General features: G+C 54.3%; 1 protein-coding gene across 28 annotated transcripts in view; it reads right to left on the bottom strand.

Annotated features, from left to right (window-relative positions):
• Positions 1-26,099, bottom strand: part of LOC111936229 (ankyrin repeat and fibronectin type-III domain-containing protein 1-like) — a 257,278-nt gene that overhangs the window by 185,035 nt on the left and 46,144 nt on the right. Inside the window, exon 1 of one of the 28 annotated variants that reach the window (XM_086854144.1) lies at positions 2,467-3,459. The exons of 26 other annotated variants lie outside the window; for them this stretch is intronic. In XM_086854144.1, the coding sequence (XP_086710270.1) occupies positions 2,467-2,585 (119 nt within the window). In that variant the 5' untranslated portion in view covers positions 2,586-3,459. Of the gene's footprint in view, positions 1-2,466; positions 3,460-26,099 lie in introns of those variants that run through there. One more of the 28 variants, XM_086854148.1, reaches the window with a different exon arrangement.

The following is a 26,099-nucleotide window of genomic DNA, read 5'->3' on the forward strand; positions in this document are numbered from 1 at the left end:
CAAATTCTCAAGCCCAACAGACTTACTCATCCCAGCTCACTCATGTTGCTTTATCTGGAGGCGTAGTTTAAAAATGTAGGAATATTATTTAAAACCGTAAGTGCACACCTGCTGATTTCTGTTAGGTCCTGTGAGAATGCGTGGGACCACTATATTTAGAATATAATAACTCCAGTCAGTGCACGCTCTCGACTGAGTACCTGCCTACGTCTGTTCCCTGCGGTCCCAGGGGATCGTGCAGCCTTGGGAAGCAGGATGGGAGCCTGGCTGCACTGAGCAGGAGCAGGGCAGGGCTGTGCTGAGGCTGTTACACATCACCCTGCTGAGGCTGGCACGCAGGATCTCTGCCACCTCCGTGCGCGTGGAAATGCGGGAGCTGAGGATCTTATGCTTCACTTGCTCACAGTAGAGTGAAGAAATGAAGTAAAAGCAGAAAGTTGATCAACAGAGCTGGAAGAAGCACCATCTAAAGCAAGAGCAGGGCCAGACATCGCAGCAGCTGCATTGTGCTGGCTTCTGGATCTCAGCCGTGGAGATCTCCTGGGGCGTCTCAAGGTACAGACATTGTGGGGGGAACAGGCCAAAGCTCAAGCAGCTGGGGTGATAAGTGACACTGATTTCAAAGCATCCCACTCTTCAATCAACACTTAGTTTGATAGTTTCATAATCAGTCAGAGCAATCAAGGGAACAGGCTCAGTATCCACAGGTCCACTCGAGCTCTGTGCAACTTGAGCTTGGCCACGGCAGAGCAGCCGGGCACACACAGGATCTGCCTGGGGGGAACAGGAGCCACACAGAGCTGAGCCCTGACAGGCAGTGGCCCTGGTGGCCACGTCTGACGCACAGTGAGCCACAGTCCTGCATGAGGGGACAGCTCAGACCCACACTGGTTTGGGTTGATGGGACCTTAAAGCTCAACCTGTTCCACCCCCTGCCATGGACAAGGATGCCTTCCACCAGAGCAGCTTGCTCAGAGTCCCACATGCATAGCCAGCACCTCCTGGAAAATTTGGTACGTGAGCTACACACCATCAATGCCACTTCTCTGTGGCTCACGTGTGGCTCACATCCCAGAGCTAAGAAGGCACCATGACATCTCCCATTACCCAGGAAACCACCCAACTCACCCAAATGCCAAGGTCCAGGACCATGGCACCCTGCATATGGGGGTGGCACCTCCTCCTCTCGCTCGGCCAGGCACTGGCACATGCTTGGCTGCACACAGCACACCCCAGGCACCGACTGTGCTCAGCAGCACCTGGACCACAGACCTTCCTCACACCCAGCTCCACACCAGGACAGCAAAAACCTGAGGGCAGAAACAGGGTTTCCGTCCACAATGCCAAAAAGGAGCAGAACAAAGCTCCTGGCTCTGCTAGGAATGTTTCCAGAGAAACGAGTGAGCGGGGAAGAGGCGACTCCTCTTCAGCCACCGAGGGAAGAGGGGAGACAGCGGCAGCTGTGCAGCAGCAGGAGGGGCTCCATCTGAATCTGTAGATATTTTAATTACCTTTACAAAGTGCTCAACAAGCAGGGAGGAAGGTAAATGAACACCTTGGTGTTATTTTTTGCCGTGTGTGTCCCTACACAGAGCTACACCCCACAGCAGCAGGGAGGCACGGTCTGCCGGTCAGCAGGACATTTGGGGACACGCTGCTCAGGCACAAATGGGGACAAGCCCAGAGCAGCACCAAGTGCCAGCCCTGTCCTACAGCCTGCACAAAACATCCAAGGAGAAACCACCCCGGCACAGAGCAATTTTCTAAATTGCAGTAACTGTGTTTACATGCAACACAAGGATGTGTGCAACCCCCCCAACACTGAGCACTCCTAGAGGATTTCCAGTCAGCCCAAATGCCACCTTCCCCATCCCCACCGTGATCCCCTCATCAACCCAAACCCCAAACGAGCTGCCGATGAACCGTGTGTCTGTCTGCCCAGAGGAGCTCCCCCCTCCACTGCCAGACCCTTCCTACACGACAGGAGGCTCCATCAGCACCTCATGCACACAGACTCCACCGTGTGTAGCCACTTCTCGCTGCCCCTGCAGAGGCCTTTGCACAGGGCAGGAGGAGGGAAGGGTGATTTTGGTGCAATGACCTCGCTCCTCGGATGAGGGGACAGTGCAGTGGCACAGCAGAGAGCACCAGGCAGAGGCAGGCACAGGTGCACGTGGTCACCCAGCAGACACCCAAGATGTGCCACCGACAGCTGGGACGTGCCCTGGGCAGGGAGACAGATGCCAGGTCACAGAGCCTCCCAGAGACATCCCGCAGCCACCAGCTACGTGGGAGCCCCAGACAGGAACAGGGTGATGCTTCCAGAGCCCTTGGCCTGCTCCCAGCCCCCTCCCAGCCCCGAGAGAAGAAAACAGAAAGCAAAGCACCAAGGATTGCACATCCCAGCCCACAAGCCCCGGGCACACAGAGAGGCACCAGGACAGTGGGGTCACTGCCAGCCCGTACCTGCACTCCGTGACACTACAGCAACAGCTCCCGCTCCGCCGGCTCCAGCGCCTGGAGCGCAGCTCCGGCCTCGACTTCCTCAGGCTGAAATATTCCGTCAGCTTCCCAAATGAAGCCATGGCTCCCGCCGGTGTCCCCGTGTCCCTCTGCTCGCTCGTGCATGCTACACCCCGGCCGTGCACCCTGCCAGCCCTCGGCACCGGGAGGGAGCAGGGCCGGAGCGAGCCAGCACAGGGCAGGAGGAGCTCAGCCACGAGTTACTTGGATGGTCCACAGCGTGCTCCAGTGAGCCCTCAGATCTGCAGGGTGCTAAGTCCTGTCTCCCTGAGCCAAGCACAGGTCTCAGCTCAGGGCAGCTGGCGGCTGCACATATTATTTCATGTGATGCTGCAGAGCTGAGTGAAGGAGGAAGAATTAGAAGTGCTCGCTGGAAAGGGTCCCTCGGTAGCGCTGGCACAGGTCTGCGAGCCCCCACGGCGAGTGGCACTGGGCAGGTGCAGGAGCTGCCCTCTGAGCAGGTGGCCCAGCCTGGCTGTGGTGGCCCTCGGATGAGGAAGGGGATGGGGTTTGATCTCAGAGGCGATGACAAACACCAAGAAATCGGCTGCTCAGATGAATTTCCAGAGGGTCTGTTCTTACAGTGTGGAGAGGATCCCCGCTTGCTCCTCCCAAGGATATTCAGAGTCCACCAGTTTTCCTCCCTCCCTGTTTTCCAGAGCAGAAGGCACCCTCAGCTGCCAGCAGCACCTACCTACCATGACTTTCCAGCCTGTCACCAAACACCTGAGCCCAAGAAGAGGGACAGGAATTTAAAGCAAGCGAGGTTGATCCAGTTAGAGGTGACCTGTGAGCTCTGCTCCCCACGCTCCAACACAAAGCCCTTCCACAGCAGACAGCAGACACGGGGATGCTGCGAACCCGAAGGGAAATCCTCCTGCCAGCCCTCCCCTAGTCAGGAGCACTTGTTTCTGCATCCTCGGCGCCTGACGCCAGCTGGGCGGAGAAAAAACAAGGGCTTCAGAAAAAAACCACCCAAACCTTGCTCCAGCCCCACGGAGCAAAGGCAGATCGAGTCAGTGAAGCATATCCAGGGGAAGGGGTGTCTGACGGCGACTCCCAGCCATGCCAGGAGAGCAAACAGCAAGGACAACTGGTGGTAACTCAGCTGGCAGAGCCCCAAGCTCCCTGAACACCCTTTTATCCCTCCGGTGTGGATGCCATGTTAAAAAATAAACAACCTGCATTCATTGCTGGTTCCCTGCTTAGAGCCACCCCCTGCAAGCAGCCCCCTCGCCACCAGGGACGGCCATCCGCTGCCGAAAGCCCTTCCTGACCTCCACTTCCCTCCTCCCTTATTTTCTTTCTTCTCCTGTGGACTCTGGCTCAGCTTTCCCGCTGGAACTAAATGCCTGAGCAGCCGGCTGCGCCCCGCGGAGCCCGGCCCGGGGACACCGGGCGGCCGCCCCCGGCTCGGTGCTCCCGGCAGAGCCACAGAGCCCGCTCCGTGTCCCCGCTCCGTGTCCCCGCTCCGTGTCCCCGCTCCGTGTCCCCGCTCCGTGTCCCCGCTCCCTGCCGCCGCCCCCGCTTTGGGTTTTTTTGTTGGTTTTTTTGGGGAGGGGGTGGTGGGATAATTTGTTTGCGCCATCCCCGCTCCCCGCTCCGGGCGCTGACATTGATCCCGGCAAACAGAGCGAGCAGACCTGCACACAAAGCAGGGGCTGCAGTGCTCGGGGGGGACACGGGGGACCCTGCCAGCATCTCCAGCGGGCAGGCACACGGTCCCCCGGGCACCTTCCCCCGGCCCGGCACACACGGGGAGGGACAGCGGGGGCTGCTCCCCTCTGGCAGCCGGGGAAATGAAGCTGTTCGCGCACAGCCACCCTCCCCCGGCTCCCACCTTCTCCCTCCGATGGGCTCCGCCGCAGCTGGGGAGGGGTCCAGGGCGCTCCCCCGGAGCGATGGTTTGCGGAGAGGGCAGCGCATCCGCCGGCTGGCTCCGAGCGGTGCACACTGAGCCGTAACACGGTCACTCACCCCGCTTATCTGCCATCGGCTCCCCGATACCCTCCGCCGTGAAATGCAACACGTCAAAGGAGGTCACACGAGCCGGAGGAGAGCGGAGGAGCCGGGGAAGAGCAGAGGGGGCTGGCAGGGAAGCAGCCCAGGAGAAGGGGAGGCAGAAGGGGACAAACTCTTGTTTCCCTGCTATGGAAAAAGGCACGGCACCCGGAGGAAACCGGGCAGAGGCACAAACAGCTGGCAGTGTGAGGAGGACAGCGGGGTCACCTGACAGAGGTGGTGTTACCTGCTCCTGAGCCATGCCAAGGCAACAGGAGAGGGGGCTGGACAGGGCAGCCGGAGGAGCGGAGAGGAACAGCGGTGCTCATTTGAATCCCTCTCTTTCCCCCTTCCACCACCTGTGGGGAGGGCAGGGGAGCAGCGATGCTCCAGGGATCCTCCTCTGGCATTTGCAAAGCAGAACTGTCTGGGGACGAAAGGGCACTTTGGAAAACTGCAGACAAAAACAGCAGGAGGACTCGACAGACTGGTGGACACAAAATCCAAGGAGCAAGCCAGACTTCCCCAGCGTCCCAGCTGCAGGGGGACACCTGGGACAGGTGACAGCACACATTGCTGCAGTACCCTCCGGCGGGGAGGAGGGAGCAGCCACAGCTCTCGGCAGGGAGTCAGGCTCCCAACAAGGTTGCAGAGCTCAGTCCCTGAGCCCAACAGTGCCAGCACTTAGAAAATAAACAGGAGGAAACGCTACCTTCATGAAACCTCTGGGTAAGCTGGGGATGGTGGCATTGAAGGTACCAATACCTGAAAACTCAGACAATTCCATAAACACCTCTAACTGTGCCCAAAAAGTGATACTCCAGAGGGGATTCCAGCCCTGCAGCCCCCCCAGAGTACCCCAGGCACCCTGGACAGGGCTGACTGAACCCATCTGGCTGAAAGCACAACCAGGACCGATGCTGAGGCAGCACAAGCTCCCACTTCACTCTGAGTTACAGCCTGTGCTTTTGTGCCGGTGCCTCGGGGCGAGGGAGAGGCTGTGTCCTTTACCCCAAGGACATGGAACAGCTTTCAGGCCCTTCCTTGCCCAAAGAATGAGTGGCCAGCCCTTCAAACATGGCTCTCACACCAGCTGGCTGCCACAGGAGCTCGGTGCCTCCTATTAGCAGAGGCAATCTGCCAAGATATTGCTGAACTCTCTAATTTCACATTAACAATCTGCCGTACTGGGGTTTGCAGCCACGCACTCAGCGATGCGACAGCTTCCCACTTCCACTTACCAGTGGAGTGAAACACTTCATAAGTGGAACAGTGGTTTAATTTGCAGAGACATAAACTGATTTTTAAGAGGAGCTGTGGAGGAGATGTTAAAGCAGGAATCAGAACCCACACGGTGCTGGGACTTGGGGGATGCTGAGCACAGCTGCACAGCCATCACCCAGCCCTGGTACAGGCATCTCACACCTCTGGCTACAGCATTTGGGAGGAGAAAAATACCCCCAAGTCAAACACAGCCTGGTTGCCTGGGTCATCTCACACATTCCTGTGCATATACTGCTTTGGGCCCTAGAGACCAACAGTCCCCGTTTCAGAACCCTCCCAACACAGTGAAACCATCATAGATATTGGAACCAGCACCAGTCCAAGCTTGCAAAAACCACAACGCTTTTTCAGGCAGAAATCATCACAGCTACATCCCAGCAGTTCAGACAGCCTAAGTGTGAACTGGGAAGCTTCTCTGCCAGGTCTTGTGGCCACCCAGCACAGTGGGACAAGGCAGACAGCCCTGAAAGGTGGCCCTTGCACCATTCCCAGAGACTCCTTTTAGCACCCAGTCCCTATACTCCTGAGCCCATTGTGAGCAAACCAGATCTGGTTACATCTCTGTGGCTTCCCCAAGCAGCTTTTGCTCCAATTACACTTTTTAAATATGGATTGGCAGAAGCAGGGAAAGAGGAAAAGGGGGTTCTTCTGAGCTGACAGCTCCTCCATCCATGCCTACAGCCCAAGAGAACCCTAACTATTTCTCTAGGGCTCCAGTTTTACTCCACACCCAGACCACTCAACACCAATGAAGTGTTCACACTGTAATCCCGTGTTTAACTATAAACATATCCACTTTCCAGCCCTGGCTCTTCCGGGGAGCTGCATCCCTAAAAGCAACTCAGCCACTGATGCAGAGCTCACCCTGTTCCTCCTTCAGCCATTCTTCCCACAGCTCACCCCTCCCCCTGAACAGCACCAGTACCCAACCTCCCAGTGCTTGGGGGAAGCAATTCAAACAGGTTAAAGCCATCGTGGCAGCCACCCCATCTCTACAAGCAAAACCTTGGCTGGTTTAAGGCTCCCTTTTCCTTCGGCCCTTTCCTAGGCTAGCTGCCACCTGGAGAGCAGAGCTCCAGCAGCGCTGAGAACGGAGCCCAGCAGGATGCACAAGTGGAGTCCTAGACTGTAGGTGTGACACTGGGCAGTGACAGCAGAACAGTCTAGAAAAGCTGCCAGGTGAGCCACAGGAGGAGCTGGAGCCTGAGCAGCTCATCAGGAACAGTCTGGAGCAGGAGGCATTGCTGCCTGCTCATCCCAGCATGTCCTGTGGCAAAGAGGTCATTTCATCACGGGAGCCCTGGTAACCCAGTCCCTCTCCTCACAAGGGAAAAATACCTGCTGAGATCCCCAAAACTGGGTGAGAGGAGCTTCTTAATCCTCCAAGAACATCTGTGTCCTCAGGTCAGGTGGAAGAGAATTTCTTATGATCCTTTTCCTGGTGCCAGTGGGGGAGGGACCAGGCTCTCCAAGTTACCTGGGCAGTCACCTGAAAGCACCGTGGGGACTTCAAAGGACTTTGGGGTAGGAATTTTCCAAACTGCAGAAAACTCACAACTGATGTCACACATCAGCTCCCAGTCAAATCTTTCAGCCAGTTTGGAAGAATTTTGATAATCACTTTTTTTTTTAAATTCTGAGCACTAATTCTTGGGGTGTAGGAAGTAAATTTCTTCCACCCACCATTTTATCATTTTATCCATTTTATTTTAAATACACCCACAGTGACTGAGGCCAAACTTTTCACTGCTGGTTAACCCAGCATGTCAAAGAATCATCAACTGTTTTGGGATGGTTATAAAAATAAAATTGGAATACATTATTTCACAGGGTGCTCAAAACCAATGATCAGCACGTGCACATGAAGAAATATGTTAAATGCAAGTATGAACTGATTTAAGAAACAGATGAACAAGAGACATCAGAACAAATCCAGAGGAGGCCACGGAGATGCTCCTGAACTGGAGCCAGGCTGGGAGAGCTGGGGGTGCTCACCTGGAGAGGAGAAGGCTCCAGGGACACCTCAGAGCCCCTTCCAGGGCCTAAAGGGGCTCCAGGAGAGCTGGAGAGGGACTTTAGTGACAGAACAATGGAGAATGGTTTCCCATTGACCAGGGGCAGGATTAGATGGGATATTGGAAAGAAATGCCTCTCTGTGAGGATAGATGAGAGGGCTTGGCAGTGCTGAGGTAACAGTTGGACTCGATCTTGGAGGACTTTTCTAACTTAAATAATTCCATCCAGAATTAATCAAAGCATTTCACCTTGATTCTAAATGTGCCCATGCTCTGTACAAACACCAGCCCACAGTGGCACAACACACTGCAGGCTCTCTGTGGTGCCCAGCACCCTGCAGAAACAAGTCTGAGGGCTCCTGGAGCCAACTCCTGGGAACAGCACAGCTCCGGGAGCGATGTGAACTTGCTGGTAGAGCTGTGGAGCCCTCTGGGAAGTGCTACATTTCAGCACAGCTGTTATAAAGTGCAGAGTGTGCAAGAGGCTCAATAATTTCAGTCTAAGCAGGCACTTTGCTGTAATTGCCAGCTCTATTGCATTATGCACACACTTCCGTGCTGGTACCTACCACGAGCCAACCACATCAATTTAGTGATTTACCCAATGTATCACTTAGCACAACTACTCTAATTCCAGCAGCAAACCCAGATGTGCTGCCCAAATTAAGGTAAAATACCTTCATTCTCAAATTAAATTAAAATTACCTCTTTCTTGGAAATACCATAGAATCACACAGGGAGAGCGTTGCACTCCAAGTATGGGAAGGGTTTGGGGGGGACACTGTAGAAGCAGCTGAGGGCTCTTGGTTTGCTCAGCTGGAGGAGATAGAGCACAGAACTCATCAGGGCTGCAGCTCTGATCTCTGCTCTCTGTGACAGGGACAGGAAATGGCTGGAGCTGTGTCAGTTTGGATCTCAGAGAAAGGTTCTTCTCCCAGAGGTGCTGGCACAGCCCCGAGGCTGCCAGAGCTCCAGGAGTGTTTGGATAATGCTCTTGGGATGGATAGGGTGGGATTGTTGGGGTGTCTGTGCAGGGGTGAGAGTTGAGTGCTATGATTCTATGAAAATTCACCTTCCCAGAGAAGCAGCCGGGAAGCAGAGGTGGAGTCAGCAGCAAACCCAGTGTGGCAGCACAGAGGCAGCCCCAGCCCCCGGCACAGAGATGCCAGTGCTGATCCAGTAACCCACCTGCAGCAGCTGATCAGCATCTGTCCCTTTCTGGAGCAGCATGGGATGTGCATGCTCCTGAAATCCAATTCCCTTTTGAACCCCCCTGGATCGATGGAAATTGCCAGGTTATTTCATCCCACTTCAAAAGGCTCTCCCCACTCGCAGCAATGTGCAGTTAAATCATGGGCACACAGGGATAATTATCTCCCAAAGCAGGGCTGTCCCTGGTGCTGCTCCCTGATGGCTGCATAAAACCTGGCTCAGGCTTGCAGGGAAGAGATAAGGGCAAGGAAAAGCAGCCAGCAGCACAGGCAGCCGGAGGAGTCACACGGGCCTTTAGATACTTGCTAAGTGAAATAAAAGAGAGAGAAAATTGGTTGATACCTCCTAAAAATAGTTTGTTGAGTTCAAAAGGACTGAAGAAAGTCTAAAACATCAACAGTGAGGTGATGGGAGTAAACACAGCCAAAGGAGAAACAAAAGCAGGATAATTTGAGGACATTTGGAGCTGGCAGGGCTGTCTGAGGAAGGGGTTCTGCCTTTGCTGAATCATTCCCAAAAGCAAAGGTTGGCTCTGCCCCCACTCTGCTTGAGATCCACCCAAAATTCATTTGATCCCCAGGGAATTATCTCAGCTCCAAGGCTGCCAGAGCTCCAGGAGTGCCTGGACAACTCTCTCAGGGATGCACAGGGTGGGATTGTTGGGGTGTCTGTGCAGGGCCAGAAATTGGAATTGTGGTCCTCATGGGTCCCATCCAAGTCAGGACATTCTGTAATTCTGTGATTCTTTCAAATCAAAAGGAACAAAACTCCCAGGTCCTGCCCAAGTGGGACAAACTGGGATGTGTATAATCCCCACTTACTCAAGCAGCCTGGGAACAGACCCAGCTCACTGCACATCAGTTGTTCTTTTTCTCTGAAAAACCAGCCCTAGCAAAACCCAAAGCAAAAATTGGAAAACTCATTAACATGATCAAGGGTTTCAGAAAATGGAAAGGAGAATAATTCATGCAATTAGGGCCCAGGAAACTTCATCAGTCTTCAGAAAGAAAATTATAATCAATATGGAGCAAGCAGTCTCCAGGCTGGGAGAGCAGAAGACTGCATCGATACCACTGCCGACATCCCACAGACAGCAGAGCTCCAAGGAGGAGCAGCCCCCTCCCACAGCTGCCTCCTGACAACTGCACCCCCACCATCCCTGTCACACCCACATGGACTCTTATAAGGGTTTCCTTAGCAAGTGCACAACCCCAAAACTTCCCAGAAGGGGCCAGGACTCGCAGTGTTGTGACTGAGAAAGATGAAGCAGAAAAGGGACGGAGGGGCTGTGCCCAGCTGCCAGCCCATGTGGCAAAGCCACCCTGGCCACACAATTTTCACAGTGTGTTGTGCTGTCCCCACTCCTCCTGATGGCTGTTCAGTGAGACCCTGCTGCTCCCTTCACCCCAGCCTTGTGCCCACAGCTTTCTAAACCAGCTGTGAGTGCTGGGCACTGCCCACAGCTGCTGGGTCCCCTCGGGGGGTTCACCAGGGCAGGGAGGTGGCACCAGTGGCCACAGGCTGGAGAGGGATCAAAATTCAGTTACAAGCCAGGCATAGGAGATCACCTCATACACAACAAAATGAGTGGGATGAGCACCTGACCAGCACTTGGCATGACTTTCTTGGAAAGGGAACTATGGATAAATCATAGAATCATGGAATCACAGAATGGTTTGGGTTAAAATGGATCTTAAAGCTCATCTTGTTCCACCCCCTGCCATGGGCAGGGACACCTTCCACTGTCCCAGGTTGCTCCAAGCCCTGTCCAACCTGGCCTTGGACACTTGCAGGGATCCAGGGGCTGGATCAGCTTCTCTGGGCACCCTGTGCCAGGGCCTGCCCACCCTCACAGGGAAAAATCTCTTCCTAATAAGCAACAGCCTCTCTGGGAAATGATTTATCACAGCCTCCAATTTGTATGAAGTCCTTCTACAGATCCCATGGACATGGAGGCACAGTCCTGAGCACCTCTCCTTCCCAGGGCTTCACTCAAGCTCATCTGGACTTTTAAGAACTGGCAGCAGACCCAGCCTGGCAGCTGGGGTTTGTGTGGTGGAGAGGCTGTTCCAGGAGGAGATGGTGCTTGAACCCCATGGGAATTTGGGATCCTCCCTACTTCCCAAACAAGCCCCACATCCCTGTGGGATCCCCACAAGGGCACAGACATCCTCAACAAGCCCAGGATCCTATACCAGGCATCATTTCTATTTCCAACCATTTTCTTTTGACCTCTCAAGCAGTAATTATCCCATTTCTGCATCAAAACAGAATCTATCAAAATCTGACTTCTTTCCCAAACAATAGATTAACATAATCCTCTTATGCCACTGAGCTGGCCCTGCCTGTTGCAGTCAATGATTGCAAACTTTCGAGCCTGGAGTAAAATTTTAACTTTTCCTGTCAAAACTCTGAACAGCACAATCACCAGCTAGACAGGGATGTTAGATTTACTCAGAATAAAGCTTTCCATTTAAATTAAGGACAAAGATTTCCCCCAGGTTATAGAAATTTAATTAAAACAAAGTCAAAACAAACCTCTACAACTTCTGAAATGTTAGTTGTGTAAAATTAAAACCTCCAGGACTGCCGGAGTACAGAGACCAAATAGAACCCAAGGGAAAACAAACACATTGATTTATTTCAGGGAAATAAGACAAGTGACAAAGCAGATCACATCCTTCACAATATAGGCAAAATATTTAATGTCCCATTGGTCAGAACAATTACCCCAATGGTCAGTGCCACCAAAATGAGCAGTTGCATGGTGAGACTCCTCAGCTGAGAGGAACTCTGCTGCCATACAGCTCCAAGGCACTGCTGTCCCCACTCACATCCCCACGTGCAGGCAGCAGAGCTCCAGTCACAGAGCTGCTCAGGGCATTCCCATCAGCTCCCTGAGCTCTGCCACCTCAGGGACACCCACAGGCCTGGAAGTTGGTGGGATTAGCTGTGCATGGGGGAGCCACACACTGGGGTTCCTGGAATTCCTCCATTTTCCAGCATGAGGAACCTGACTGCTTCCAGCTGCAGCACGTGCTCACATCATGCTCACGCCAGGAGCGCGTGGTTCAAACCCGACACTGCAGCCCTGTGTGGTGAGACCAAGGTTGCTGCTGCTGTGGACAGAGGATGCAGAGAAGGGGGAGACCCTGGCATCCTGCACCATCTGCAGCATCAGCTCTTCTCACCTTTATTTTCACCTTTACCTCGCTGCTGCCTCCAAAAGACGCTACCATGCTGACAGAGGGAAGGGAAACTCCAGGGAGGTGTCTGTGCAGGCTGGTGGGAACTGGCTGTGGGACAGGTCTGTGTCACACTGTGAAACTCACACCAGCAGCAGAAAGGAGCAGAAATTAGTCAGCTCAGCTGACCTGCTGAGAACCAGAACACAACCCAGTCCAAACACACTTCCTCAGCACCGGAGTGCAGACTCATCCCACGGCCACACAAGTACCCGACACAGGGGCAGGGGAAGGAGGGGGCTCGTTCCAGGGCTGGGGGGTTTGAACCTTGCCCCAGCACCCACCAGGGGATCAGCAATGTGAAGTTGTGCCCTGAAGAGCTGTGGGGAAACAACGCTCCAGCCCTTGCAAAGCATCCTAGGATCCTGCCAGAGCCTGGACCACAGCAGGAAAGGCACTACAGCTACTGCACATCCAGCACATTCAAACCCCAACATGTAAGTGCTGGCTGGCCAGAGGGGACTAGCTGGCAAGGGGGTTTCTGCCAAACAGTTGGGGTCAAGGATCCACTGGGTTCCCACCATAATTCAGTGCCTTTCCCCAAAGAGAGGGGGGCAACAGCTGTAAGGCTTTTACCAACACTCCCCTGGGGTCTGTCAAGCTGTGCCAGGACACAGGGGAAGCAGAGCACACCTTGCCTGCAGAGTGGAGGAAGGAGGTCCAGAATCACAGCCATGTTCCACAGCAGAAAACCCCCCAAACTTCCAACCTCATGACGTCAATGTGCTGAGAAAAATAACTCACAGCACATGGTCTGCACAGGCACTTCTAGGAAACAACAACCACTCACAGGAGGGAAACACCTTTTGCTTAAAAGAGAAAGTGAATTAGAAATGGAAAGTTCTCCATCAGTTAGCAGCTACCATGGGAGAGGAGACGGTGGAGCACAAGGCACTGAGGTCAATGGCTCTCCCTGTCAAATACCTAAAAGCAGCATCACAAGTGTGTGACAGAACAGGCTACTTCCTACATCTGCTCTCATCAGCATACACAGACACAGGTTGTGTTCAGCTAAAATGCCAAGGAATCCATCCCTCAGTATCCCCACATGATGAAAAAAGCTTGAAGTACAGCAAAGATTTGTTCATCACATTGCTGTGAACCATAGCTCAGCCCAGCATGAACCCCTGCACAAGCAGGGACTCCAGCACACCTCAGCCCCATCTCTCAGTGCACAGGTAGGTCCAGCACCACGGCACCTTCACTGTCCCATGCAGCAGCCAAGACACCTCTGCCAGCAACTCAGGCAGCTCTGGGAGCTGTATTTTATCCTCCTCCAGTGCTGGAGAGCCCTATCTGATGTGTCTGCCTCCCCCAGGGCAGCAGAGCCGGGTCTGTCACAGTGATGCTGGCAGGACACACAGACAGGAGTCACATCATGACAGCAGCACAAACCTGCACTTCCCACATCCCCCTGGTTCAGAGCCCCCAGGCTCAGCCATGGCAGCTGAACTGCCTGGGGCAGAGGCCGGTCCTTCAGCCAGGGCCCTGGGAATTGCTGTGGGCTCACAGCCGGGCTGCCAGGGGCAGGCAGAGCTCAGTGGTGCAGCTCAGCATTGTGCAATCCCACCCGATTAAAATCGGGATATGTCCCCTCCCACAGGCCTGCAGGCAAAGCTCAAGGTGCTGCCTTTCCTCCCAGGCAGGGCTCAGGACTGGAGCCCCTCTGCTCTGGAGCCAGGCTGGTGAGAGCTGGGGGTGCTCACCTGGAGAGGAGAAGGTTCCAGAGACTCAGACCCCTGCCAGTGCCTAAAAGGGCTCCAGGAGAGCTGCAGAGGGACTTGGGACAAGGGATGGAGGGACAGGACACAGGGAATGGCTTCCCACTGCCAGAGGGCAGGGATGGATGGGATATTGGGAAGGAATTGTTCCCTGGGAGGGTGGGCAGGCCCTGGCACAGGGTGCCCAGAGCAGCTGTGGCTGCCCCTGGATCCCTGCAAGTGTCCCAGGCCAGGCTGGATGGGGCTTGGAGCAGCCTGGGATAGTGGAAATGTCTCTGCCCATGGCAGGAGGTGGAATGGGATGAGCTATAATATCCCTCCAACCCAAACCACCCTGAGATTCTACTTTACTGCATGGTTATCCCAGGTGCCAACAGCACCCCAGCTGGTGCCAGGCTGGCTTGAGGGCACAAGAGAGGTTCCCTCAGCTGTAACACCTTAACAGAAAAAGGGGCAAAACAAGAAAAAGAAAGGAAAAAAGGAAGATTGCCTCTTAGCCCAAGTTTTCCAGTGCTGGATGTCTCTGCTCTGGCCCCCTGCTCACTGGCAGCAGCTCTCTGCCCTTTTGTCACACCACAGTCTCATCCACTGTCAGACCCTCAAACTCAGCCTTCACTTCCAGTGGAAGGAGCCAGCACCTTTGTGAGCCCCCAGTCCACATCCACAAGTGTCAGCTGGGGCCTGGGGCATGCAGGGAAAACTCACTCCCAAAGGTCCCAAAAGAAATTCTGGAAAAAGAAATCACAACCCCACCAAAATCAGGAGCTCTCATCATTCTCTTCCGAGTTGTTCCACATCACCTGGATCTGCCCACAGCAGCCCTCTGGCAGCACATAACAAGCAAAAGCTGAAGCAGGCAGACACATTTCAATGCAGAAGCTGATGGGTTCCCCTGGTGCAGCCTCACATGGCTCATCAGCACAGGTCCCACCACAGCTCTGCCCTCATCTTGGGGCCCGCAGCAGTTTTGGGATGTTCAGGAAAGCCCTGGGGCTCCTCCACATCAGCTGCTGCACACTGACAGAGGAGGGCCACAGAGTGAGGGCAACCAGCACCCGTGATGGGCAAGGCCACCCCATGCTGCCCTGCAGCACTCAGGCTGCCAAAAACAGTCCGGGACTTTTTCACTCTGATATCCTCGGGCTCTGTGGGCGATGGTTCTGACTCCGCTGTGTCTTTCCAGCCGTTCATTCTCCAACCAGTGTTAGCTTTTCCTCCCTGGGCACTGACACCCGTGCCCCCTCTGCTGTGGGGGCTATGGCAGGACCAGGCACTGCGGTGGTACATGGCAATCCAAGCCCTCAGCCTCCTTGTTGGCCAGAGATTTAGCCACAAATGGGTGGGACCTAAAGAGGTCAGGGATTGATTTTCTGCTTGGTGCTCACAGCAGGGCTGGAAAGGTGTCCCTGCCTGCCTGGAGAGGTGTCAGGATGCTGCTCAGAGCCCATGGAGGAACCACACAGGAATGCTGCTCAGCAGGACCAACCTCCCCAGCCCGGCACCAGCAGCCTAAAGCAGGGATAATGCAGGAGGGACAGACACCAGGACAATGTGACCCTCGTCCTGCCCAGTGCAAACAGCTTGGCATCTCCCATGCCAGCCCCAGGGATGCAGAGCAGGCAGGGCACATATGCCTTGTGGACAAACCCTCCCCCACATCCAGGAGAACACGTTTTAAAAGGTTGCTCTGCATGCATTTCATGCATGGAGCAAAGAAAATTGCAAACAAGCAGTGAAGATGGCAAGTACCAGAGAACATCAGGCAGGCCACACTGTCACTGCTGGCAGGCTGCTGCTGTCCCAGGCAGGCACGGTGGGAGCTGCCAGCAGAGCAGCCAGGCCTGTGAGCGCTCATGGATCAATGCTCTGGGAACAGCACAGGCAGCCTCACCGGGCTCAGGAATAAGATGAAGCGATAACAGGGCAGCTCTGGCACTTGGAGCAGCTTTCCTGTTACAGACACTCAGCCCAGAGCACGGGAGTGGTGCTGTCTGAGCCAGGTGTCACCCATGGGGCACATCTGCCACACTGAGTGCCACTGCCTCGGAGATTGGCCATGGCTAAAATCCATCTGAGACACCTCAAGGCGTAGGCTTCTGAGTCCAGCCCTGGAGCAGGATCAGGGCCAGCACTCCTCTGGCCCCTCATTAGGTCCTGGCATCCCAAGAACCCAGCCATGGGAGCACAGAGATGTCAAAGCTAAGACTTTTTCAAGGCACCAAGATGCAAATAAAAATAGATAACATGAAAATTAAAAATAAATAAATAAAGACGTAAGGCATCTTTTTCATCCAGAGAAAAGCCTCATGCAGAACTACAGCTACAGGAGCCAAGCTGTGCAATCCAAGCTTAATAACCCTCTCTCCAGGCTCTGGTGACCAGTGGTATCCAGGCTCCCCAGGGAATGGTCACAGCCCCAAGGCTGCCAGAGCTCAGGGATGCACAGGGATGCACTGGGGTGTCTGTGCAGGGCCAGGAGTTGGACTCAATGATCTTCGTGGGTTTATTCCCACTCAGTACATTCCATAATTCTATGATAAATCTGACTATCCTGCCCCTTTCCTTTGGGAAGCTGCATCCCCTGCTGAACTCTGCCTGATTTGCAGATGTGTCTTTGTTACCTGCCCACTATTTGCAGAGGAACACATCAGATGAAGGTGCCTCCCAGGCACCAGCTTTGAGTCTTTGATTTACTCTTTCACGGGTCGCTGTCTCTGTAAATGTCTATCAAAGGCAATTACCAGCACAGTCAAAAGCTGCACCCGTGGCTGAGCAGGCAAAATGAATGAGGCTTTCCTCCCAAATTACTCCTGCCTCACAGAGAAGGCTGTGGGGGAAGAAAGCAGGGGACAGGAAGGAAGAAAAGGTCAGAGCACACAGCAAATGCAAGATGTAAGTCAAATCAGCACAATTAGGATGGGGCAGCGTGAGCTGGGCTAGCAGAGCCCTCTCTCTCCCCTGCCCAGGAGCAGGGCAGGCAGCACCAGGCTTAGCAAAATGTCACCTGGTTCCCAAAAGGCATTTTATTTAAAAAAAAACTACCAAAAATGACAGACAGAAACCCTGAGACTCTTAAGAAATTGGGGCAAACAAGGATTTTTGAGGATGGAAAGAAAAGAAATCACAAGCAGAAGCAATCTGCTGGAACAGGGTTTTTGCTAGCAGCCCTGCAACAGCACATCCCAAATCCTATGTAGTTTATCTCACATTGTGCCAGCTGATGTGACCCAAGTACACACAGCACAGAGAGGATCCTGCTTCCCTGGCACACAGTCCCTGTGCCATTACAGCAGAGGACAGGGAGAAGTAGAGGAGCAACAAGGCCCTTTGCCACTCCAGCTCCCTTCCAAAGGCTCCAACTGCACCAGCTCCAGCTACTGCGAAGGGGAAAGCCTCTCAGGTGGTGCAAGAGCTCCACAGCAATGGCAGGGGCCTGACTGTTCCCCCTCAGCAGCTGGCTTGATTAAAGATTTAATGCAATGGGTCCCTTTGGAAAAAATCACACAGGCTATTAAGAAAGATGCGCCTCTCATCTGCTGAAATCCAGCAAACACTGCAGCTACCCGGGCACTCTGTGGAGCCAAGGAAAAGCTGTAGTTGCTCTCGTGAGCCCTTTCTGTATGCAGGAGCCAATGGCTAAAGCAGCAGCTCCATCAGCAGTAAAGGCAATGTGCAGACAGAGCTGAGGCTGCAGAGAGCGAGGCCGAAGGGAAGAGGCAAAGGAACGCTGGGCAGTGATCCAGGGGCTCCCCAGGCTGCAGGAACAGGACACACAGCCCCAGGCCAGGGGCAGCAGGGAGCTTCAACCCCTCCCAGGGTCTTCCTTGCCAGAGAAGAGTGAGTGACACGGCCATTCCCTGGAGACCTTTGGGAATTCGAGGTACCTGCAGGTGCTTTTCCTGACAGGCAGGCAGGAATTAACCCCAGCTCCCCCTCTGGGGTGGAGCTCAGGCTGCCACAGCATCAGGAACATCATGTGCTAAAGAATCTCGTGCCTTTGGGGAGATAACCCAGTTTAGTACAGCATTAGTGAGGGTGTAGCAAGTGCCGCTTCCTAAGAAATACAGACCACATTAAATTGGCCTCTGACACCCCCTCAGTGTTCAGCACCTTCACAATGCAGCCTGAGCAGTAAAACATTGGACTTGGCCAGAGGAAGCAGATGCAGGGGAAGAGTTCACACAGCAGAGCTCCCACTGGCATCCACAGAGCCCTTCTGCAGAGCAAACCCATCCACCCAGCATGAGGCACCTGCAGATAATTTTCCCAGGAAACCAGAGCTGACACCCTGGGCTTGCTCAGGGAGCATTTCCAGGTCTTGAGTGTGAGTTTCCAGGTCCAGCCACCCATACACCTCACACTCTTTCCTGCCCTCTGGGCTTACAGCTGCCAATTCTCAGTCCTTTCCAAAGGAAGCTGTTGGTTTGGATGCTGTGCCAGGCTCCACTGCAGAGATCCAGGTGCCTTCACAAGCACACAATGTCTGGAGGAGGGTTACACTTGTTGGTAACACTCCTCTGCAGTGGATCTCTGGTGCAATTTGCTTCCCACATGCTGCACACACCTGGAGACAGGTGCTTGAAGCAACTGCCCCCACCACCTTCACTGCTGCAGTGCTTTGCTCCTTGGAAAGGCCATTCCACAGTCCCAGCCTGGCTCTGGAAATATCCCACACAGCCAAGCACTACCCTGTGGTGTTCCCCATGCCACAGGGCTGGGCTCAGTTCCATACACAGCTGTCCTTAACGCACTCCCCACCACTGTCCTCATGCTCCAGATCCTCCCAGTTTCCCACAGTGGGGTGAAGCTGAGCCACTCACATCCTCTTCCACCCCTTCTTCCCACTCCCTTTAAACCCCTCATGGCTCAGGAGCTTGTGTGAAAGCTCCTGCAGGACCCAGATTAAGGCAGACTTCCAGAAGGAAATAACAGCTAAAATTCAGTTGCTTTGATCCAAGCAAGGATGCCCCCAGATTTCCAAACTCCAGCATGGAGAGAAGTTAGAAAAATTGGAGAATAGATGCCTGCAGACCACCTGAGATGATGACTTGGTGTGAAATGCCAACTCCTGCCATCAGTGTGGGAGACTGCAGGGACTGCCCTGGGCTGGCCCTTTGGGGTGACAGCAGCTCCTTCCCTCTGTCCCCCAGCAGCCAAAGAGCTCATGGGGCTGCTGCAGGCAGAGCACTCCTCACCTCCACGTTCTTCTGCTACGAGCACCAGCATGGATCCAGCAGAGAAACACCCTCCCCAAAGGCAGGGAGCTGCCCTGTGAAAGCAGCTGGCTTTGGGGAGAGCCTCAGCCCCAGCAGCTGCACACCCCTGCCTGTCAGCTAAACGTGTCAGCTTTGAACACTGCTGCTTTGGAAGCTCCCTGCAGCCAAGGAGAGAGTGCAAACACATCCCACTGCTCAGCTGGTGAGCAGCTATTTTCAGGTTATTAATAAATCATTTATTGTTTATTGCAATCATTCTGCCAAAACACAAACAAAAAGCATTGCAGTCACTGCCAGCAAAGCTGCCTGTTGACACAGGTCAGGGAAACAGACGTTTTGGGTATTGCCTTCTGAAAAGGGGGTTTACAGAACTCTGGGTGGCCCAGGCTCCTCCAGCTGTGACAGCTGTGCCTGTGTGATGGTGTCCAGGACAAACTCTGCCTCCTGCCAAAGCCCCTGTGCAGAGGAACAGACAGCAACAAAATCACTCCCTGCAGAAGTTCTCCTCAGGAGCTCGTGTTCTCTCCAGACACTTTTTGGCAGGGCTGCAGGGAACCCAGCAGAGCTGAGGGTCTCTCCCCCACCTTCCCACAACTGCAGCAAAGGACCAAGTCACCCCCCAGCACTGCAGATGGGTCCAAGGGCTGCTGACAACCTCTTCTCCCTGCTTCCTCCCAAAACACCATGGGAAAAATATAGAAAAGAAATAAACTGCCAACCTGCCCTTACTTTGCTGTTAAACAGGGAATCCACTTTCATCAGCACATCAAGAGCCTGTGGAGATCAAGGAAATACATTCCTCCATACACTCTCCAGGGCATGGAGCTATTTGCAACCTGAAAAACAGCTGCTGTCACTGCACATCTGAGGAATGATCCTGAGCACAACAACATGGCTTTAAAGGAACAAGTACTACCCACACTGCAGCTTGCTGCCTGCTCCCTCCAAAGTGGCTCTGGACAGACTGGAAAGTGATTTGCAGGCAGGCTGCAAGGAGGACCAGCACCACCCCACCCACAGAGACAGGGCACAAGCATCCCCCAAAGCCAGCACTACCACCAGATCTCTGCAGATCTGTGCCTGGCAGTCACTCTCCAGGGGACTCCAGAGATCCCTGTGGCCAAGGCCCACTGTGAAAGCCCTGGCCAAGGTGGAGGTGCCCACCCCAAACCGGCAGACTGAGACAGGGCCTTGGGGACATCAGTCACAGGGACCTCCAGGGAGGAGGAACAGCAGCATGAGCTGAAATTGTGTCACTGAAGATGAGAATTAGGTTTTCTCCTTAAACAGAGTAAAAACAAATAAGAGGACAAGAGGAAGACACAACTACATCCTGATGTGCTCCCCATGAGGCACCTACACAGCAGATGTGCCCTTGGGACACCTGGGGACAGACCAGCACCTGTCCCCAAGGCAGGAACCCTGAGCAGGTTGGTCTACAGAGTTAGGAGCAGACATTACCCTCCCTCCCAATACTCTGAATAACTAATCCTCCAGAAATTAGTCAAGTCTTTAACTAAGCCAGCTCAGCAAATGCAGTAAAGAATTTCTAGGTCAGAACTACAAGCGCCGGGGAGGGGAAAAAAAGGAAAAAGAGCCTTAGTGCTCTGCCTGCTGTTCAGTCCCAAGGGATTAGCACCCTGCTCTGCTTCTCCCTTCCAGAGCCAGCACCTCGTGGCAAGAGCTTAGATGGGAATTGCACCTTGTCATCCTGACATCTCCGACACCTCAGCTGCCTCTGACACCACCAAAGAGCACATTTCTGTGCAGAGCATCTCTCTCCATCTCATACAGCTCACTCCCAGCACAGAGAGGGAAGCACCCCATGACAATTATATTTGTTACATCCCTCTCGCTTCAATGCCTTTGATGTCTTAACCACCATCTTCTGCAGAGGCATTTTCCCCTCTCCCCAGAGCTGAAACCCAGGCATGGAGCTCGCAGCAGAAGCCCCAGGAGTGCCAGATTTCATAGCAGCAGAGAAAAGAGCAGCCTCTATGAAGCCTCTCTCAGCCCACCCGTGTGGTACCACCCAGCACAAAGGACAGGCAGGTGACGGGGCACGAGGGACAGCAGCCACAGGGCACTGGGGGACAGATGCTCCTTCAGCAGGAGCTGTATGCAATGCTCCAAAAGCATGAGCTCTGTCCTCCTCAGGAGACAGCCCTTGTGAAAATGAAGAAGTAATTTTTTTTAAAAATGGAACTTCCATGAGCTAGATACAGATATTTGGCCACCCAGAAGAGTCTGGTGCTGAGTGAAGAGCACACAGAGGTGGGGTGGAAGAAGGCAGTGGGATCAAGGGTGGAGGGTTGAGCACAGGCAAGGGGTTCCAGCAGTGCATCCCAGTCTCACAAGTGCCAGAGCCATGGGAGCAGCAGTGCCTTGCCACCCTCTTGTGCCCCTACCCAACACACCATGGGGACATAAATCACTTCCCCCCTGGGGACCCACCCTGCAACAGCTCCTGTCTCTTTCTACTCCCTCCTTTCCTCCCACCTTCATCTGGAAAGCAGGAGGGCTGCAAGGGGGATCAGAGACAGGGGCAGCACTTGAAGTTTCCCAGTTCTCAAGGAGAGAGCTCACCCTGAAATTCCACTGTGGCAGCATGGAAGAGGGGGCAGAGGGTTCCAGTGACAGCTGCCAGACCCCCCTGACCATCCCCATGCAGACAGGATGCAGGGAGGAAACACAGAGGGATCAGACTCCTGCCAGGAGCCTGGGCTAGAGGGACCCATAGAAACCCCACCTTTGCTCAGGCATTAAAACAACCCTGACCATCATTCCTACAACTTCTGGGCAGCTGAGGAGGTGTTCACAGGCAGATCCAAAGAGGGAGGGTGGCAGAAACCAGGTAAGTGACACAGCCCATGCTGTGCCCTAGTACCAGGTGCTGCTTTGTGCCACCTCTTCTTGCAGCAGTCACAAACACCACTTTATCCACAGCCAGATCCTCCCAAGCTCTCCCTGACCACACACCTGCTTGTCTCTTCCTTCAGGTTAACCTGGAGGATGCTGCAGCCCATAGCTGCACTCAAAGAACATACAGCACACATCCCCAAGGCCCTGCGTGGATCCACATCCACCAAGCCCCTGTCCCAGCTCCAGCATCCCCAGCTTGTTCCTGCACTATTCACAGGTTGCTTTCTCCACCTTCTCCAGTCTAAGACAGACATGGGCAAAGGGAGAGCAGAGGAGGACAGGGAGTCAGGGAGCCACAGTGCAGGGGGTTGGTCCCTACACCTGGTCGGGTATGTGCTCTCCAAGGGGCTCCCTCCCTCTGTCCCGTGGCAGGAGCATTAAAACCTTGCTGGAATGGGGATATCCAACACTCCTTTCTCTGACCCACAGGGCAGCAGTGCAGATGGCAAAGGCTGGGGCTGGTGCACCTCCGTCTGAGCAGGACCACGTGCTCTTGGGAGGAATCCTCTTCCCTGCTCTGAGGGGGTGGGCAGCCAGAGAACAGGTCCCTGCAGGAGCAAGGGGACCATCGGGGACAGCTGGGGTTGGCACAGCAGCTCTGTGCCCCCAGACAGAGCCTGGCTCTCAGGGGTGCTGGGGACCCAGAGCAGCAAGGGGGGCACAGCCAGCACCCCCTGCCTGTCCCCCCAGGGGAGGCAGGGTGGCCACAGACAATGCTGGCATTGAGCAGCCACTTGCCCCAGCCCATCTGCGGCTCCAGGAGCCCGGGGCACACAAAGCCAACGCTGGGCCGTGGTGAGTCCTGCCAAGGCAGGGACACAGACACGCCTTTGTGTCTGCAAAGGCAAAGTTAGCTTTGGGGAAAAGAGGAGGGAGGGCTCCACCACTGGAGCCTGTGCTTTGGCTGCTTTTCACTTGGAGGTGGTAACCCACGTGCAGAGAGCAGCACGAGTGTCCAACACTCCCCTTCTCCTGCCTGCCCCACTCGTGAGACCAGGTAGGGGGCCCACCACAGGTACCCCCTCGTGCAAGGGCCTGGAGCACACAGAGGGGCCACAACAGCACTCTCGTATCAACAGAAGACCAAGAAGACTTTCACAGAATCACGAATGGTTTGGGTTTGCATTGGGAGGGATCTTGAAGCCCATCCCATTTCACCCCTGCCATGAGCACGGACAACTTCCCCTATCCCAGGCTGCTCCAAGCCCCATCCAGCCTGGCCTTGGACACTTCCAGGGATCCAGGGACAGCCACAGCTTCTCTGGGCACCCTGTGCCAGGGCCTGCCCACCCTCCCAGGGAATAATTCCTTCCCAATATCCCATCTAACCCTGCCCTCTGGCAGTTTGAAGCTATTCCCTTTGTTCTAGGCCCTTGTCCCAGGTCCCTCTCCAGCTCTCTTGTATCTCCTCCTCTTGTATGGTTTGACACATCCCAGCTTAAATGCATTTATCATCCCTGTTTATCTTTTGCCCCCAGACTGGCAGAGAGCCAGGGGCTCCAAAGATTTCTTTCAGGGGACCAAAGCCAAGCGGGGCCTGTGCTCCTGCCCTTGGACCTGGCCCATCCTGTCCCTTCCCACCACTTGCACTTCACATCCCTGCCAGCAATGATTTCCATATGCAGAAAATAAACCCCCAAGGACAACAGGTTTTATCCCACTTCCTTCATTTCCCAGCTCTGGGATGAGAGCAGCTCTGCTCTAAACAGGGTGAGACCATCAGCAGACACTGCTGTGGCTGAGGGGGTTGCTGTCCCAAGGGAACAGTCGGTGCACAGCGAGCCTGTCCTTGCTGCTGCCCATGTCACACAACAGCACACACACTCCTTCACCCCCACACCCCTAGGGTCACTCTCAAGTGATCTCAGCATGGATCTCACAGGTGGGAACATTTAGCAGTGGCCACTGATGGCTGCTGAACAGCCAGGACAACTCAGCCCAGCACATGTTTCCCAAGGGATCCTCCCTGAAAAGGCAAATTCTCCCTGCAACTTAATGTGAAAAACACCACCAACTATAAAGGGAATCAGGAAGAACTGTTTTCCCCACTCTGGGAAGTGGGCGTCATGGATGGAGATTTAACAGATGTGTTTAACCACTGCTGCAGCAAAACTGTCAGATGTGACAGGGCCTGGTTCTCACTCCTCGTACAAACCCTTCACACCTTCCCCAGTCACAGCCAGTTCATGTGGAATTACTCCCATTAAAAACCTGCCCAACAATCCCCACAGGTCCCACCACGTTCCAGGAGTCTGTGCTGGTGTTTGTCAGGCTGTATGAAAACAGTGAAATGCAGGGAAAAGCTGCAGGTCCCCAGTCCTGGCATCACCCGTGTGGTGAGGCAGTCATTCCCTACAGCCTCCCCCGTTTCTCCCTGCAGTATGACAGAACTAAGGCACAACAAATGCTCACATTGGAGAGCCAAGTGTTGGCTCAGCTTCCCCAGCTCTTCCACCAGCCATCCATGAGTGAAAGCAGGGCAGGGAGCATGGCCTGACTCGCCCTTTGCAGGGTCCATCCTGCCCCTCGCCCCAGGGACTGTCACAGCAGCTCCTCCTGGGCTCTGGGCAGCTGGGAGTCCCTGTGCCACACACAGCCATCCTGCTCTGCCTCCCAGCCTCTGTAAGGGACACAGACACACAGACCTGGCCCAGCAGTGACCTGAGAGACCCCCACACATGGGCAGCGGGTCAGTGAGAGGTGAGTGACACCCAGGTCCTGCACAGGAGAGCAGCCCTGTGCCCAGCACAGCTGAGCTTCCCACCCACACAGGGACACGGAGCCCAGGGACCTCTGGTCCAGCACTGTCCTACCCTGCAGCTTCAGCTCATCCCCTCTCTCAGGCCTGAGCAATGAGCTCAGTTTAATGGAACTTAAGGGCCTTAACATGAAGGATGGAAGGTTTAGGTTGGACACTAGGAAGGAATTGTTCCCTGGGAGGGTGGGCAGGCCCTGGCACAGGGTGCCCAGAGAAGCTGTGGCTTCCCCTGGATCCCTGGGAGTGTCCAAGGCTTAGAGCAACCTGGGATTGTGGAAGGTGTCCCTGCCCACGGCAGGTGGTGCGATGAGACAAGCTTTAATGTCCCTTCAACCCAAACCATTCATGATTCTATGATCCCAACAGCCATGAGCCTGAGTTTCTCCCTGTGAGGAGACAAACCTCCCTTCCTTGCTCTGATATTTAACCAGGACGTGCTGCCCTCTTTCAGGATGATTATCAATCACTGGACTGATGACAGATTGCATTAGCTCATGGATTACATTAATTTCTTATTCAGCAATAAAAAGCAGATATGTAAGTACTGTGGCCTTTTACATTCATATATCCTTTCTCCTTTCTATTTGGCACCAGCAGCCAAAACTTTTTCATGCTTCCTCCTGACCCCAGCAGACATACACAGCTTGGCAAGAGCGCCCGATGCATTCACTCACTGCCATGCTGATTGTCATTTATTAATTACATGGCCCCATGCTCGTTAGCCTGCAGCCTGGGGTGTTAAGAGAGGCAATGTGTCCTGTTCAGAAGCCAAGGCACAAGGACAAACTGCTGGGAAAAGAGAAACCCTCCCCTAGGAGTAGGAACTACTGAGGATCAGTCACACTACAAGGGGAAAAAACCCAGCACCAGGTACCCAGGCTGTCCTGGGCCAGCCTGCCCCTCCTGAGAGCATGGAGATGGGAAAGTAAAGGGCTAAACAGGGTGAGACCAGCAGCAGACCCTGCTGGGCTGAAGGGGCTGCTGCCCCAGGGGAACAGGGAGCCTTGGCTAGTGGGAGCCACAGCCCCTCTGGCAGCACAGCCTCTCCCATGGCACAGTGCAGGCTCCCCTGAGGGGATGCTCACTAGCAAAAGCCAGGGAGTGCAGGGAAGTGCCAAAAGCTGTCAGGACAGAAACCTTCAGCATCGAGTTTTCCTCCATTAGGGAAAATAGAGGAAAAGCTCACAAACTAAACAGAGGCC

Source organism: Cyanistes caeruleus, chromosome 17 (genome assembly GCF_971803275.1).
Source record: "Cyanistes caeruleus chromosome 17, bCyaCae1.hap1.1, whole genome shotgun sequence".
Lineage (NCBI taxonomy): Eukaryota > Metazoa > Chordata > Aves > Passeriformes > Paridae > Cyanistes > Cyanistes caeruleus.